Raw genomic sequence first — 15,448 nt, forward strand, 5'->3', positions numbered from 1 at the left:
GGGCGGGCGCAGGCCGGGCAGGGGGAATGATACAAAATGGCCAAAAGCGTATTGGCCGGGGGGCAGCCCCCCCAGCGTGCGCGCGCAACAGGCTGTCGGTCAAGCGAAGAGTTGGCAAGAAACGGCCAAAAAAAATTGGTAGAGAGTGACGCCGTCGTCGCACGGCAAAAGAGAGAGGCCTCAGCTGCAGAGGTGTGGCCAGTCGTGGCTCGTCAGTGGAGGGACAGCGCAGGCAAGACGTGGGGCGCATCCCTGGCTAGTGTGGCACGCCCGCTGCAAAGAGCGCCGGGTCCGGACAGCTAGAGCGTCGTTGGAGTGCGGTAGCGGGCAGGCTAGCGGCCGGATGACCTTGCGTGGGATGATGGCGTTGTGTTCGAGACCCCAGGCTGTGAAGGCGAGTGACGAGGTTGTGAGATCTGGAGATGAAGGACGGGAGAGCTGAAGAGGAAACGGCACAAGGGGTTGGGGAGAGTCGGGAGATGCAGGAAGGCGATTTTTTGTGGTCTGTACGGATAGAAGAGGTCGAATTGAAACAAGAGGCGTAGCAGCCAAGGGAGTTGACAGAAGGCAGTTGAGCAGTTCAAACGGGCAGCCGTGGCAGTTGGCAAAAGGGACGAGGCCCCATATGAATAATAACTTAGTACCTACTAGTAGGTATTAACAGGCACCTACCTAGTCGGCTAGTGGCTGCCGATGTAAGCTGTACCATGGCAGTACCCATACTGATAGAGCAGTCACTCACACACACCCCTCACAAGTCCGGGGGCCACCCGCACCCGTAGGCGCTATGCCCGCTGTGTTTGCACCACCCGCAGCCGCCTGTAGTGCCTGTCGTAGGGCTGGCTGGACTCGCTGGCCGCGGTCGCCTCGTCGTCTGCGTCAGCATACCCAACCTATCAGTAGGTACATAGGTATTTCGCCTCTGCTGTCTTGCCCTCTGCTTGACGTTTGCGCTCGCCCGTTTGCCTCACCCGTTTGCCCTCTGCTTGGGTACATGCCTCGATGACCTTTGCCCATACTACTCTCTACCTACCTACTTATCCCGACACCAGAAAACACCACCTGCCGCCTTCCCACCCGCCTCATGCACATTCATCTCCGCCTCCTGGTCTTGGGTATATCCCGCAGCCATCTTATCCGTCATCTCCCGGGTTGCATCGCAAGGGCACTCCAGCTGTCGTCTCGACTTGTTCCTTGCTTGTCTCTATCCCCTCCCCCAGGCCGGCGCCGGCTTGCACGCACCCCACCGCCACCTCAGCCTGCTGCTGGCCTTTGCGGTACTACGGCGACGGGCCTTCAATCTATGGTCCGCGACACCCAACAACGACCTAATAAACTAACTAGGTCCGACCTAGAAGCCGCTTCTGCCTCGCCAGAACCGCCACTGCGGGAGAACTCAAGTTGGATTTGTTGCCCGCCTTGGCAGCTCGCTCGCTAGTTTCGACGAACAAAAGCACCACACTGTGCTGGAAACTTTAATCGCTGTCGCCGTTTTTCGCCCCCCCCCCCCCCCCCCCCCCCCTTCCTCCACCCCATATCGCGCCAAAAGCTGCCAAAGGTCATAGACTTGTCACACTTGTCACACTTCGCACACTCTTTGCACTACGCCTTCTTCCCCATTGTCAACCTCGATCGAGTTTTTCTCTCTTCTACCATCCTCTGGCCATAATCCGCAGTTGGTAAGTTTTGTCTTTCTCTGGCGCTCACATGCATGCGTCACTCACTGTTGGGTCGTCGATTTGTCGTTGCGCTGTGCTTTCGCCGAAGCCGCCGTCTTCTGGCCGTCCTCATGCTTCTACAAATGACATCTAGACCCTCTTGCATTGTCTCCTGTTTCTCTTCTCTCAATCGTGGTCGCTTCGTGTCTCCGGCCTCGTCTTCCGTCTCCCGAGGAATGCACCGTTTCTGCGTTGCCCCTCCCTTTGTGTTGGTGTTCATCGCTATTTCCGCCTCGGTCCCGGAGGGCAGCTTCGAGACATTGGCCCATGCTCTTGAGACTGTATGACGACTTGGCAAACCGTTGCCTTCCGCATGTTGTGTCGCTGCCTCTGCAGGTACATTGACGCGGCCGTCCGTCGTTGCATCGCCTCGCTAGCTCTGTCTCGCTTTGCCTAGCTCATTGCCCATACCTCTCTCCTCTCGTCCCGCGAGCTGCATTTTTCGCTCTGGCTGTCCCTGTCGCAGTCTCTGCGCAGCGCAGCACAAGCTTTCTTCGTCGCCCGCTACTTCTCACTCCACCTATCCATTTTCCTGCATCTTGCATGAGATGTCTCTGCTGACACGAACCCATCCCTCTAGAATAGTTACCGCCATCCCCGGACCCTGTCGATTCTTGCCCGCCTCGACACCGAACCCTACCTCTACCCTGCCCTGCAGGCTCCCTCACACTCCCACGGACCACTCGACGTCATCGTTGCTACCGTATCGCTGCCAAACATTGCTTTTTGTGCTCATTCGCAGCATCCCACTCTGCGACCGAATCCACGTCTCGTGCCTGGCGACTCACATTTCACCATTCAGGACTGTTTTGACGCCGATCGCTCTCTCCCGCATTACCGCTCTTCCGCGGCAACAAAATCTCTGCCGACCCCAACAAACCCCCCGATCTTGGCATTTTCCTCCCCACCACAACCTGACCTCTGTCTGGCAGTTGCTCTTGTCTTCCGCTGACGGTTAAGCCGCGCCTGAGACAGCTATACCAAACTCTGTCGTCACACGACCATCATCGCGGCCATGGGCAACCAAAGCTCCAAGCCCGATGGCGGGTCGCCCAAATCCGGCTCTGATGGAAATCTCCAGTCTTATCCCTCGATTAGCAGAAGCGACACTAAAGAGTCGTCCCGCTCCTTTCGCTCCTTGCGGTCAAAGATTCCCGGAAACTCCAAAACTGACAGTCCCAGAAATTCTACGCTTCTCAGCAACGGCGATTCCGACAAGGGTCTAGATGCTGCCTCTGTCCGGTCTGGCAGAAGTGGCCGCAGCGCCTCGCGCGGCAGTCGGGGTGAAAACAACCTCAAGCACAGCTCTACCGACATGTCGATTGCCGACTCTATGCTCTCTAACGAACAACCGCCGCCCTCACCCGTCCAGTCTAGCGCATCTAAGTCCGCCGCTGGTCTTCATGATGTGAGCGCCGCCCAAGCCAGTGGTGAGGTCGACCACGTGTCCGACCAGCCTCCTTCGGCAGCCGCAGCTAGCGCCAACACCCACCTACAGTCTCCCGGGCAATCGATTCTGGTCCGACGTGACAGTAGCAACAACCAAATGGTGCATGAGACACCCGCGACTGAGTCCGCCAAAGCGGACAGCAATTCCAACGTCGCCATGGCCGACATTAAAGAAATGGATCTTGACGATTATATCAAGCGTCTTTTAGATGCTGGCTATGCCGGCAAAGTCACGAAGAGCGTGTGTCTGAAGAACGCCGAGATTGTCGCCATCTGCCAGCGTGCGCGCGAGGTGTTTCTCTCCCAGCCCGCTCTGCTCGAGCTCGATGCGCCTGTCAAGGTCGTTGGTGATGTCCACGGACAATACACCGACCTTATCCGAATGTTTGAAATGTGTGGCTTCCCTCCCATGGCCAACTACCTTTTCCTCGGCGACTATGTCGATCGCGGGAAGCAGTCTCTGGAAACTATCCTTCTGCTTCTGTGTTACAAGCTCAAGTTCCCCGAGAACTTTTTTTTGCTGCGGGGAAACCACGAATGTGCCAACGTTACGCGAGTATACGGATTCTATGACGAGTGCAAGCGAAGGTGCAACGTCAAGATTTGGAAGACATTTATCGACTGCTTCAATACTCTCCCGATTGCCGCCATTGTTGCCGGCAAAATTTTCTGTGTTCATGGCGGTCTCTCCCCCGCTCTCAGTCACATGGACGATATTCGAAACATTGCCCGCCCTACAGACGTTCCTGACTACGGCCTACTCAATGATCTGCTCTGGTCTGATCCTGCAGATATGGAACAAGACTGGGAAGCAAATGAAAGGGGCGTGAGTTATTGCTTCGGCAAGAGGGTCATAACTGATTTTCTTGCTGTCCATGACTTTGATCTTATTTGCCGTGCACATATGGTTGTTGAAGACGGTTACGAATTCTTCAACGACCGAGTTTTAGTGACAGTATTCAGCGCACCCAACGTAAGCATCGAAATTTGTTCCGTGTGACCTTTCAGAGCTGCGCTAACTAGACTCAGTACTGCGGCGAATTTGACAATTGGGGAGCCGTCATGTCTGTTAATGCAGAACTTTTATGTAGTTTCGAGCTCCTCAAGCCACTCGACTCCAGTGCTCTCAAGAGCCACATCAAGAAAGGTCGCAACAAGAGACAACACATGCTAAACAGTCCTGTAAGTTATGCAGCTTCCACCAATGCAAAATTATTGCTTACAAAAAACAGCCAGCAAGTGTCTATCCACAGAGCGTGTAGTGAAGCCTGCACAGATCATTCAAAAATTGATTCACGCATTTGCATATATCATGGCCATGTACATGATGGTTTCCATACCTACAAATTTTCAGAGCCACCCGTGGCTCACCAGCACTGCCGTCAACAATTACATCCCCCTGCCACGCTTTGTTGCTACAAGTGGCACGCAGCATGAATAGGGTCGGTAATCCAGTCGGAGAATCCGTGCATCAGAGCCGCACGAGTACATTATTACGGCTTACGTAGATATTTATCTGCACCTGGCCCCGTGGCCGACAATAATTGGCGTTGGATGGCAATCGACGCAGGTTGTCGATTAATTAGGCGTTTTGCTTGTTTTCTTTCTTGCGGTGCGCAAATGCTTGGGAAGATTTGCTGTGTGGTGGTTTGAACTTTGCAGAACTGTGCTAATAGCGCCCGTCCGTTCTGCATTCGGCGTGGCAGTGTTGAGATGTTGTATTACGAGGTCGTTGGAATATAAGATACTGCGCATTGGCATAGAGGCGGCGGGGGCCGCGCAGGCCGATGTAGTTGATGATTTAGCATAACTTGTTCGAATTTTCTTAATATCAGCATCATTATCACTCAATTAACTGAAGCATGAATTTGTAAGAATAAATCACACCTGGCAGAACGTCTTGCTGTGCGATATCGAGGTGGTGGTGTGGCTGCTTAGTCACCACGAATCAACACCCTGGGAAGAAATTTGGCTGGAAAGGAGCTCTAGAAATTTAGACGCCAGCAGCTCAGCACAGGCACGCGAACACACACAAGCAATGAGCACGCCGACATTTCGCTCGCTGGTCTGCTCTCGGGCCAGGCCGGAGCTTTTCAAGACGGGCCAGGCTCTCAGCAACTACTTCCGAGAGTTTTCCACGACGCAATCGCTCGCCGACGATGCCAGCACCCCAGGGAATGGCGGCAACCGCAACAACAGCAGCGACAACGACGGCAACGGCCGGGGGCGAGGCAACGCTCGCCTACAGCGCGGCCGCGCCGCGGCATCCGCCATTAATACTATGGTAAAAAACCGCGGGCCGTCGGCTCCCTCCAACGGGCCCAGACCCGTAGGCAACGCTCCCGCAGCCCCCAAGGTCCTCGACGTCCGCAGCCTGCCCAGGGGGTTGGGTCGCGGCCGCGGCGGGTTCCGCGGCCGCGGTGGCTTCCAAGGCCGCACCGACTCCGGCGCGACGGGCCCCCCCGGTGCAAACCGGTTCGTACAGGGCGGACGAGGCGGACGCGGCGGACGCGGGCGAGGCGGCGCCAGAGGTGGTCGTGGCGGTGGTAACGCCGCCCAGGACCGCGGCGAGAAGAGGGACCGCGGGCGCAACAACAATAATAGATCCTCCGTCGACCCCTACGAGAGGATGGACGAAGCCGAGACGGCGCTCGACGCGGCGGTGCGGTTCCGCCAGCCGGCACAGTACAGCCCGTCGCTGGACGTCGAGGACCTCGTCGCGCACGCGCCGGCCGCGCCCACCACCGTGAGCGGCCGACGTGCCGCCGTCATGGAGAGCCTTCAGGCCATGGGCGGCGGCACGGGCGACCTCGTCGGTGCGGCCAGCGGCTATCTCCCCGGCGACGTCGAGGGCCGCGTGCGGGAGGATGGGCTCGCCTTCTTCGCGACGCCCGCGTCCCGCGGCTGGGCCGAGGACCACCTCCAGGCCAAGAGGCGCGAGCGGGAGCCGACCGAGGAAGATGCGGATGCCAACGCCAAGGGGGACGATGCGGCGACGGCAACGCCCGTGTTCGCGCCGGCCAGTGACGCCGTGCAAAAGGCGGTACTCCGCGCGGCCGTGGCCGGGGTGCACGAGACGCCTCGCTTCGCGACCGACGTGCACGGCATCGTGCGGGCGCAGCACCTGCGCGCAGGCAGCTACGGGCCCGCGGCCACAGCCATGTTCGAGAAGAAGCTGCAGAGCCTCGTCGGCGCGCCGAAGCCTGCGGCTCCCGAGGCTGCGGGGAGCTCTTCCCCCGCAGCCGCGCCCGCCAACAAGGCGGGAAACGCTAAAGAGGCAGAGGCCAAAGAAGCAAAGGCTTGATTGATGCCCATATCAGCGGCAGGCTATGTGGGCGTGTAGAAATACAGTGACAAAAAAGAAAATGTGGACAGAGAATGGCTTGGTGGTTGAAACAGATCACGTAGACCGAAGCATTTTGATGGCAAGGGGGCACAGAAGGGGTGAATTCCTGCGGCTCATTCAAAAGCAGCCTGTTACTTTAATGCTCTCATCAATGTACATGTACTATAGTATACACAAAAGTTCAAGATGTAATAGTACCATCTCGCAACCCTTTACACCCGACGACCATATCGGACTAGTTTCTGCCGACCTGCTTGACGCTCTGGGCCTCGAGGCTGTCAATCTCCTTCATCTTCTTGTCCTGCAGCTTCTGCACCTCCTTTTCGACCTTTTTCAGGGCGTCGGGCAGCAGCAGCCCCCGTTTGCGGGCGTCCTTGAGCGCCTTGTCGTGCTTGGTGCGGGCCTGCCGCACGCGCTCGCGCCAGGCCTGCGTGGCCTCCCGGATGCGCCGCGCCAGCTCTTCGGGGCGCTCCATTTCCACGCGGAGCAGCAGCTCCAGCTCATTGTCCTCGGCGCGCTGCGGCTGCTGGTTGAAGTCGGGGCTGGCCTGCACGGCCGACATGATGGGTTTGATGTACGCCTTGTCGTTGACGAGGAGCGAGACGGTGCGGCCGGAGCGCGGGACCACCTGCGCGAGCTCGCGGAGCGGGAACAGGTCCGCCGCCTCGCCGCCGTTGTCGGGCTTGACGCTCACGGCCAGCGCGCCGAGCTGGTTCGGGTTGAAGCGCCCGCCGTGCAGCACATTTTGCACCTGCGCCTGGAAGTGCGCGTCGACTTCGGCAAAGGCCGCCTCGACGGGGTCGAGGTCGAGGGGGTCAAAGTCGTCACCGGCACTGCTGGTACTGCTGCTGGTGCTGGCAGCGTTGTTCTTGCCTTTGCCGGACGACGTAGGCGCTGCGTGAGCGGCGGATTTCGAGGGTGCGTCGGGCTTGCGCTTCTTGAGGTGTAGTGGTGATGTGCTGAATGGCCGGGCGAGGCGAGCAGGCGTCAGGGCCGCGGGTCGGGTAGGAGTGGTGGTAGACCTGCAGGGCTCGGCTAGTTAGATTGAGTCTCTGATTGAGCCAATGATGGTGTTGTGACGCCCCGTGAAGCAAGGTTTGGCAGCGAGGGAAGGGGGAGGAAAGGGAGCAAGCCATACCGTTCCTTTGGTGTGACAGCTCGCAAGCTCCGCGCCGCTTGGCGAGCAACACGGACAAAAGACATGTTGACGGGAGGTCAGGAGGGGCGCTGATGTCTGTTCTCTATAGTGGAATGAGACCGCGCACGGGGATGTCGATTGACGACTATGCGACGTGATAGAAGGGGAGCAACCTGAAGGCTGCATGCAATTGGAGCTGTAACTGACAGGCGAAGCCAAGAATTTTTTATGGGGCTGTCGAGACAGCTCTCCCTGATAATGAGAGATGCAATTCACACGGCAGAGCACTGCGCGACAGACAAGATTCTATCAGTAACTTTTACATTCTATAGCTACTAAGACATTCGCACGGGAGCAAGCTAGTTACAGATGAGCTCACGAACAGTTATTTCGTTACTGCTTGTCTCGCCTTACTCCGCAGGAAACGCAACAATTGTAGGGCGATGCAATCGTTGACATGGTTGCGGTTGATACTGCGCGAGCAGTGGGTGTGTGGCTCGAGTAATCAGTCTGGTCTGTTCTTCTTTTAGGGCAGGACAATTGTAAAGCAAAAATTCCGCAAAGAGAACGTCCGAACATATGATCGGGCAAAAAGAGAGGGCAAGCCAAAAATGAAATGATCGTGGCAGGGTTCGAACCTGCGACCTTTTCGGATGAAGGTGATAACTGTAAACGAAACGCGATAACCACTACGCTACACGACCTTGCGTTCCAGCCGCCTTATTCCCCTTTACAAAGGCTCCCGTAACGGGGACTCCCTCCAAAATTCAATCAATTCTATTCAAGGTGTTTACGTTGCTTTTGTAAGTCGTGAATGTACATCAGCAAGTATATTCGGCTCTCTTTACAGCAGCCACATGACTCTTATGAATGTCATACTCTGTAAGGCGGACGACGTTGGTGTAGTGCTACCACCATCAATGTGTGGGCGAATGATCGACTGGCTCTACCATCTTTCCGCCGAACTCTCCCAGCGACATGCTTTCGGAGATCATATGTTTCACTCTTCAACTCATATGCGGGTGCGTTCCCGTCCACTATAGTCGATTACCTCGCTCTCCAGAGTGTCTTGATATCTGCGACTCAATGTCTTCGGAGTAGAGAAAACACGTTACCCCGGCTACTCCACAGGTGCTCCCATGCCGCACTCCGCGGCCCTCCAGGCTTGTACTAGCTAGGAAGCTCCCCCGCAGCGCCCTCTCACAGCGGAGGGCGCCCTGTAGCAGTAGTACAGCACCCCGCGCTTCTGGGGGAGCAACGGACACCCGCGGCCGGCATTCCCTCCGATCTCGCGGACAAGCTCCAGCGGCCCAGGGAACCCTAAACTCTTTCTCCCTACATCTGCATCTCCATATACTCCCCAACAGTCGGCCCCAGGAAACAAGGATCACACGGCATCGCGTGGTGGTACCTAGTGTATCGTCAAAGAGAACAAGCGGCCGCAAGTTGATTGTAAGCTCGGATCCACCAAGGTGCTTCGCAGCTACGTCGCCATCCTCATCTGCGTCATGGCGACATCACGAAAAGCATAGCTAATACTGAGAGGGAAAACAGCTACTCGGATAGCTCACAGTAGCTTTTTGAACCCTGCCGCAACTACCCTCACTATAATGGCCCTTTTGCAACGAATTGCAGCACAATCGACTCTTCGTTTTGTACCGTCTGTGTCCATGACCCTGGCCCGTAACGCTTCCACCATGGCACCCAAGGTACTGTACTCGCTCTCGTACTGTACGATGGCCGGGCTTCCCACAGCTAATTGGCAACCCATGCACGCAGCTCAACGATCCCTCGCTTCTCAAGCAAAATGTACACTACATCAACGGCCAATTCGTGCCGGCCATCTCTGGCAAGACCTTCAAGGTTACTGGTATGTCTGTTTTCGAGCTTTGCTTTCCTGGCCAGTATGGCCCTCGGCACACAGGCAGACTGACCGTTCGCCTCAAAGATCCCTCGACCGGCGAGCTCGTCGGCACCAGCGCCGAGGCCGACATTGATGATACCAAGAGCGCCATCGAGGCGGCCGCGGAGGCTTTCAAGACGTTCCGCACCCAAACCGGCCGCGAGCGCGCCAAACTGCTGCGCAAGTGGTTCGACCTCATGAACGAAAACGCCGACGACATCGCCAAGCTCATCACCTGGGAGAACGGCAAGCCCATCGCCGACGCCCGCGGCGAGACGGCCTACGCCGCCAACTTTTTCGAGTGGTTCAGCGAGGAGGCGCCCAGGACCTACGGCGACACCATCCCCAGCTCCGTGGCCGCCAACCGCGTGTGGACCGTCAAGGAGCCTGTTGGCGTTTGCGGCCTCATCACTCCGTAAGCTAGCGTTGATGAGAGGGAAGGGGGCGCTCAACTGTTGTCTTGTATGCTAATCGTCCACGTAGCTGGAATTTCCCTGCCGCCATGATCACGAGAAAGATCGGCCCTGCCCTGGCTGCCGGTTGCACCGTGGTCTGCAAGGCCCCCGGCGAGACGCCCTTTACGGCCCTAGCTTTGGCTGAGCTCGCCCACCGCGCGGGCATCCCCAAGGGCGTCGTCAACATCATCGCGTCTCTCGAGAACACGCCCGCCGTCGGCAAGGAGCTCACGACGTCGCCCGTTGTCAAGAAGGTGTCCTTTACCGGCTCCACCGGCGTCGGCAAGCTGCTCATGAGCCAGTCGTCGAGCACGCTGAAGAAGCTCTCGCTTGAGCTCGGCGGTAACGCGCCCTTCATCGTCTTTGACGACGCCGACCTCGACGCCGCCGTCGCCGGCGCCATCGCCTCCAAGTTCCGCTCGTCCGGGCAGACGTGCGTCTGCGCCAACCGCATCTACGTGCAACGCGGCATCTACGACGCCTTCGTCGCCAAGTTTGTCGAAAAGGTGCAGGCCTTCAAGGTCGGCAACGGCTTCGCCGACGGCGTCACCCACGGCCCGCTGATCCACGACCGCGCGGTCAGCAAGGTGCAGAAGCACGTCGAGGACGCCGTCGCCAAGGGTGCGAAGCTCCTGGTCGGCGGGCAGGCCATGCCGGACCTCGGTAGCAACTTCTTCCAGCCCACCGTCCTCCGCGACATGACGGTCGACATGGCCATTGCCACCGAGGAGACGTTCGGACCCCTGGCGGGCCTGTTCCCGTTCGAGACCGAGGCCGACGTCGTCGCCATGGCCAACAAGTCCGACGTCGGCCTGGCCGGCTACTTCTTCTCGCGCGACCTCGAGCGTGTGTATCGCGTCGCCGAGAGCCTCGAGGTCGGCATGGTCGGTGTCAACACCGGCATCATCTCTGACGTCGCCTCGCCGTTTGGCGGTGTCAAGGAGAGCGGCTTCGGCCGCGAGGGGTCCAAGTATGGCATCGCCGAGTACCAAGTCACCAAGATGATCACGTTTGGCGGCATGAACAAGCCTCTGCAGAGCTGAGCAATGACGCAAGAATATAATTCAATAAGTGAAGAAAAGACACTCTGTCAAGTAATTTAAAGCAATTTTCATTTCCAAACGCAAGCTATCCAAATGCAACATAAAAATTATTTCGGGTATCATTATCGATGTTGTCGTTTTGCCATCGTTTGATACATGTTCAAAAAAAAATTTGATCAATGTCCCAACTACATTGACCGTGTTTGGGTCACCTCCTCTCTGGTATGTACGCGGCGATCATTTATCTCCTAGATTCATTATTTGTATTGGACCACTTCCTGCCGCAGGGGGAGCTTTCTGTCGAGAGTGTGGAAGGCCTGCGTTCGGGGAGTAAAGGGTGTCTTGCTGAAGGCCTCCAGTTCGGTGTCCTTGAGGTTCGGTGTGCTGTGGACCGATTCCACGTCCGACTCGTCCTCGAAGTGGTTGCCCTTTCTCGGCAACATGGCGTAGATGGCAAACCCGAGGTTGAGAAGATACAAGATGCTGGACAGCCATGTCAGCAGAGAGCGCAAGCAACACCGGCGGGCGGGCGGGCGTCCAGACGACGAAGAGACTTACTGCATGTAAAAGGTGGCTCCGAGAGAGCCCTGGGCAATCTGGCAGGACTTGTACGCGCCGTAGCGCTTGGCGAGGCCACAGCCCTGGCGAAAGTACCACGCGGCGGGTGAGGGGTAGCGGGGGTCGGCGTAGTCGGGACCAATCTGACCATAGACACTGACCGTGTAGAGAGCCAGGAGAGCCGTATTGATGAAGACGGCGACGATGGGGAACCACAGCTTCATGATGAAGGCGATGAGCTTGGACAGGAGGAAGAAGAGGGAGATGACGGAGATGGCGACGTTGAAGTTGGTCAATCTGCGATGGCGTCAGTGAGATGAACGAGGCGAGTCCCTAATCAGGTGCGGAAGCGTACGTGGAGGACCAGATGAGAGGCACCTTGGGCAGCGGCTTGAAATTGGCGTAGGCATAGAGGATCATGTTGGGGTTGGAGTTGAGCCCATTTTCGAACCCAATCTGCCACATCTTCGTGCGGTAGAGATCGGGCTGTGCGATGCCGTAAATGACGAGCACGGCGATCAGGCCGATGAGCTCGAGCGGCATCAGCCAGATGGTGGCCTTGCGCGAGATCTTGGGCCACTTGCGGTGGACGATGTGGTAGCTCCGCGAGCTGCTCGAAAAGATGCCCATGATGGCGGTTGTCCGCTGTGCAAGCGAAAGTCACTGTCTTCGATTTCGGCCAGGAGTTGTGGACAGCGGCGGATGGTAAGTGGCGTCAAGATGTCACCGCCAGGGTTGGAGTGCGTGAAATCTGCCGGCGGCCGCGAGTCGCGCGTCGTGTATTGCGAGGGATGGGTGCACCGGCACACAGAGTTGTTGCAAAAGAGGCCAGTCCAGCTGCTCTCACACAACGACGAATGTTTTCTCCTCGGTCCGGTGTGCGCTGTTCGTCTCAGGAAGATGAAAGCGTCAAGAGACCGACGAGAGGATTTGGGGGGCCGCTGCCAGGTTTAAACCAGCAGCAGCTACTGGTAGGCGCCGACGTCGATGAGGGTGAGAGCATGGGGAGGGGTTCTGCTGCAGGACAGCTCATCACCAGCCACTGGTGAGGCTGCTGTAAGCGCCCGGATCGGACGGGGGTGGACGATTGGATGGGTGCCGTACCGGCCCCGGCCAATGAGCGGCGAGGAACGGCGCAGAGCTGTGCGCTATGTCGAGAGGTGGGGAACTCGGGAGGCAGGTGGTGGGTGACTTTGGCCGTGACGGAGGGATTGTGATGGAAATTGTGATGATAGCATAGAAATAAGAAATGTGTAGCGGTGAAGTTCCAGAATGCATTATCAGTATGGCCTGCATATCTCTCCTTTTTCCTTTTTTTATTTTTTTTTCGTATGCGGGAGTCAGTCAGTATATCGGGAGCTGGCGGCCGTTGTGATGAAGCTACACAAAATGTATTACATAAGCTTGCCAGCGACCGTTTGTGGGTCCAGCCGTGCCACAGTTTGATGAGAGGCGATGCCTTCAATGGCTGCTGTCAACTGCGAACTTGTCACTCTCATCCGTTGCTAATTGTGGCTTTGGCCTGGTTTTCTGCGTTTGTGGGCTTGATATGTTGATTCATGTGCATTGGTAGGTGGATCTTTGGTGCGACGTCGCGGCAAGCCAAGATCGAAGTAAATCGTAGCTTTGTATCCGAGCAGTGCTTTGGGCAACAGTTCGAAGGAACAGGTGCACTCGATTGCCGTGTAACCGGGGAAGTGGAAGCCACGAGCTAGAGCAAGATAGACCCGGAGGACGTGTACCTAGAAAGGCAAAATCACAAGGAGCATACAATGTCATGACGCTGTCATTTCTTCTCGGTACGTGGCGACTTGGGTTACCCTACAGCCGCCATCGACCGGATCTAATGCTCGGTACGACTGATACCAGTAGCTATAGCGAACCTTGAGTAGTGGAGGCCGCCGCCACAACCCAGTAGCGTGCGACGGAGGTGAGCCGAACAGAGCCACGAACCAGCGGAACGCTCGGGGTTGCGGACCGTTCTGAGGGCATTATGCACCAATAGTCTAGTGTTGGTTGATGAAATAGTTATGCATATGGCTTAGTCGCGTAGATCAATAACTACACGGGCGCATGTTAGCTTTACGGCTATGTGAAAAGAAGATGAACAAGGCAAGTGAGAGGAAGGCATCGAAGGTACGATCGCCAAATAGGTTGGGCATCGCTGCGAACTCTATCGGTGATGAACAGTAAGTATGGAGTACCTACCTAAGTACCTACTGATAATACTCAGTAAGCGACACGTTGATGTGTCTCGCTGGGTAAGTACTGGTGCCTTTGCTGGTGGTCTGGACTGGTCCATGGTGGAGAGGTCCATCCCTCCACCTCGACAAGGTGGCGCAACGGCTGAGGACAGTTGGACAGGTCCTCTGACCCCCCTGGCTAGGTAGGCAGTGGCGCGCGAAGCAGCGGGAAAAGTCTGCGGTCGGTTGGGAGAATGTGTCGAGGGAAGTCTGGCGGTGATTGTTACTACTTGCCTGACGGGAGAGAAGCCGTCGCAGCGGCGTTGGGGACGGCACGACTTCAGATACCTAGACATGCTGCATCTCGATAGGTAAGTACATGCTGAAAAGGTAAGCCAGGCAATACCTTAATGACTTGGTAAGTAGTACTCAGTACTTGGGCAACTGAGCAGCCGAGTAAGGGAGGTCCTAGGTAACGAAATAAGTACTTAGGTCTGGAGAAAACCAGAGGACGCGCTGCACCTTGGTCCACCAGGCGCGGGCCAGTGCTGGGAGAAGCCATGCACATCGCTGGGCATCCCGGTCTTGTCACATCTCGCTTGCATTTCCGTACAAGGAACACAGAGGGCAGCAACGGTTCATGGCTGATGCACGAAGCCTCGACCAGTGGCGTTGCTGTGGTTGAGAATATCGTTGGATGGATTTGCTTTAACTCGTGCGTAGTCGGTCGTCAGTTTAATAAAAGGCAAACAAAGAGAGGCACTTGGCCCGCGTTTCCAGTACGAGTTCTCTGCCAGCTGGCGGCTGCTCGGATACCTATCAGTAATACTAAGCGAGGGCGTTTTCGTTTTCAGCAGGACGTCAGACTGGTTGATCAGCGCGGTGTCTACAAAGCGGCGAGCTGCTCAGGAATTAACTCGCTCGGCCAAGCCACCGTCGACTTTCAAGCATCTCGTCCGATTCAACAAAAACCGGTCGCACTATACCCATCAACAAGAGTTGACAGCCCGCCTTCAGCACCTCCAGCACCTCCAGCAGCACCAGGCTCACAAGTGAGACATGCCGCTGACGAGGCCAAGCTCTCCCGCCAAGCTCGACTTGCTGCACTGTTGGCGTACGGATACACGACGCTCAAACCTTTTAGTCTCCAGTCTCTCCCCCCCATCTTTCTGCAACCCCTCTGCAACAGACTCGTCGTCTGCTGGGTTAACTAGCAGATGGGTAGATAGGTACAGCATTAGCTGCATCGATGCCTGTCCTCCCCATCGGCTTACTACCGAAACGGCTGGCTGGCCAGCAAGTACGGATACCTTATTTAAGTATAACCTGTCGCTAGACTTGATGCGTGCCTGGCCATGCTCAACGGCCACCACGGCACCCCAGCAGTCCAGGTAATGCGACGGGTGCAATCACGGCCGTGTCCTGTACCGATCCCACGCAACACAACTCGACGCTGACTCTCCCCAATAGCGGCTGCGAGCGGTTGCTTCCTCGACATCCAAACACGGCCACGAAGCCTGCCGCGGGTCGCAAACGCCTCTCTCCCGCCTGTTGGCTGTCTCGGCCGCCGTCTCGGCCGCGCACCACCGTCGCAACCTTTATACGCTCCTTTTGGCTCTAGGCTCCCAACTTCAAAACCGCCACCCGTCCGCACA

The 15,448-nt window shown here is 57.0% G+C and overlaps 5 protein-coding genes and 1 non-coding gene across 6 annotated transcripts; 3 read left to right on the top strand and 3 right to left on the bottom strand.

Moving 5' to 3' along the window:
- Positions 1 to 2,733: 2,733 nt before the first annotated feature.
- Positions 2,734 to 4,429, top strand: V2A60_007626 (Metallo-dependent phosphatase-like protein; the record flags this gene model as incomplete). Its single annotated transcript, XM_083258910.1, has 3 exons — positions 2,734 to 4,140; positions 4,197 to 4,349; positions 4,400 to 4,429. The coding sequence occupies 3 exons, from the start codon at positions 2,734 to 2,736 to the stop codon at positions 4,427 to 4,429; spliced, it is 1,590 nt and encodes a 529-aa protein (XP_083115036.1).
- Positions 4,430 to 5,205: 776 nt separating this feature from the next.
- V2A60_007627 (uncharacterized protein) lies at positions 5,206 to 6,471 on the top strand (the record flags this gene model as incomplete). The annotated part of the gene is made up of 1 exon (XM_083258911.1): positions 5,206 to 6,471. The coding sequence occupies one exon, from the start codon at positions 5,206 to 5,208 to the stop codon at positions 6,469 to 6,471; it is 1,266 nt and encodes a 421-aa protein (XP_083115037.1).
- Positions 6,472 to 6,748: 277 nt separating this feature from the next.
- Positions 6,749 to 7,716, bottom strand: V2A60_007628 (ribosome-recycling factor; the record flags this gene model as incomplete). The annotated part of the gene is made up of 2 exons (XM_083258912.1): positions 6,749 to 7,535; positions 7,652 to 7,716. The coding sequence occupies 2 exons, from the start codon at positions 7,714 to 7,716 to the stop codon at positions 6,749 to 6,751; spliced, it is 852 nt and encodes a 283-aa protein (XP_083115038.1).
- Positions 7,717 to 8,268: 552 nt separating this feature from the next.
- Positions 8,269 to 8,355, bottom strand: V2A60_007629. Its single transcript has one exon. It is a non-coding gene; the product is annotated as a tRNA-Val (tRNA).
- Positions 8,356 to 9,348: 993 nt separating this feature from the next.
- On the top strand, positions 9,349 to 11,052 carry V2A60_007630 (NAD-dependent succinate-semialdehyde dehydrogenase; the record flags this gene model as incomplete). Its single annotated transcript, XM_083258913.1, has 4 exons — positions 9,349 to 9,360; positions 9,431 to 9,521; positions 9,600 to 9,969; positions 10,038 to 11,052. The coding sequence occupies 4 exons, from the start codon at positions 9,349 to 9,351 to the stop codon at positions 11,050 to 11,052; spliced, it is 1,488 nt and encodes a 495-aa protein (XP_083115039.1).
- Positions 11,053 to 11,309: 257 nt separating this feature from the next.
- Positions 11,310 to 12,240, bottom strand: V2A60_007631 (uncharacterized protein; the record flags this gene model as incomplete). Its single annotated transcript, XM_083258914.1, has 3 exons — positions 11,310 to 11,535; positions 11,611 to 11,907; positions 11,966 to 12,240. 3 exons carry the CDS (start codon positions 12,238 to 12,240, stop codon positions 11,310 to 11,312), a joined length of 798 nt encoding a protein of 265 aa, XP_083115040.1.
- Between the last annotated feature and the right edge of the window lie 3,208 nt (positions 12,241 to 15,448).

The sequence above is a fragment of the Cordyceps javanica genome, chromosome 5, assembly GCF_051103115.1.
Source record: "Cordyceps javanica chromosome 5, complete sequence".
Taxonomy (NCBI): domain Eukaryota; kingdom Fungi; phylum Ascomycota; class Sordariomycetes; order Hypocreales; family Cordycipitaceae; genus Cordyceps; species Cordyceps javanica.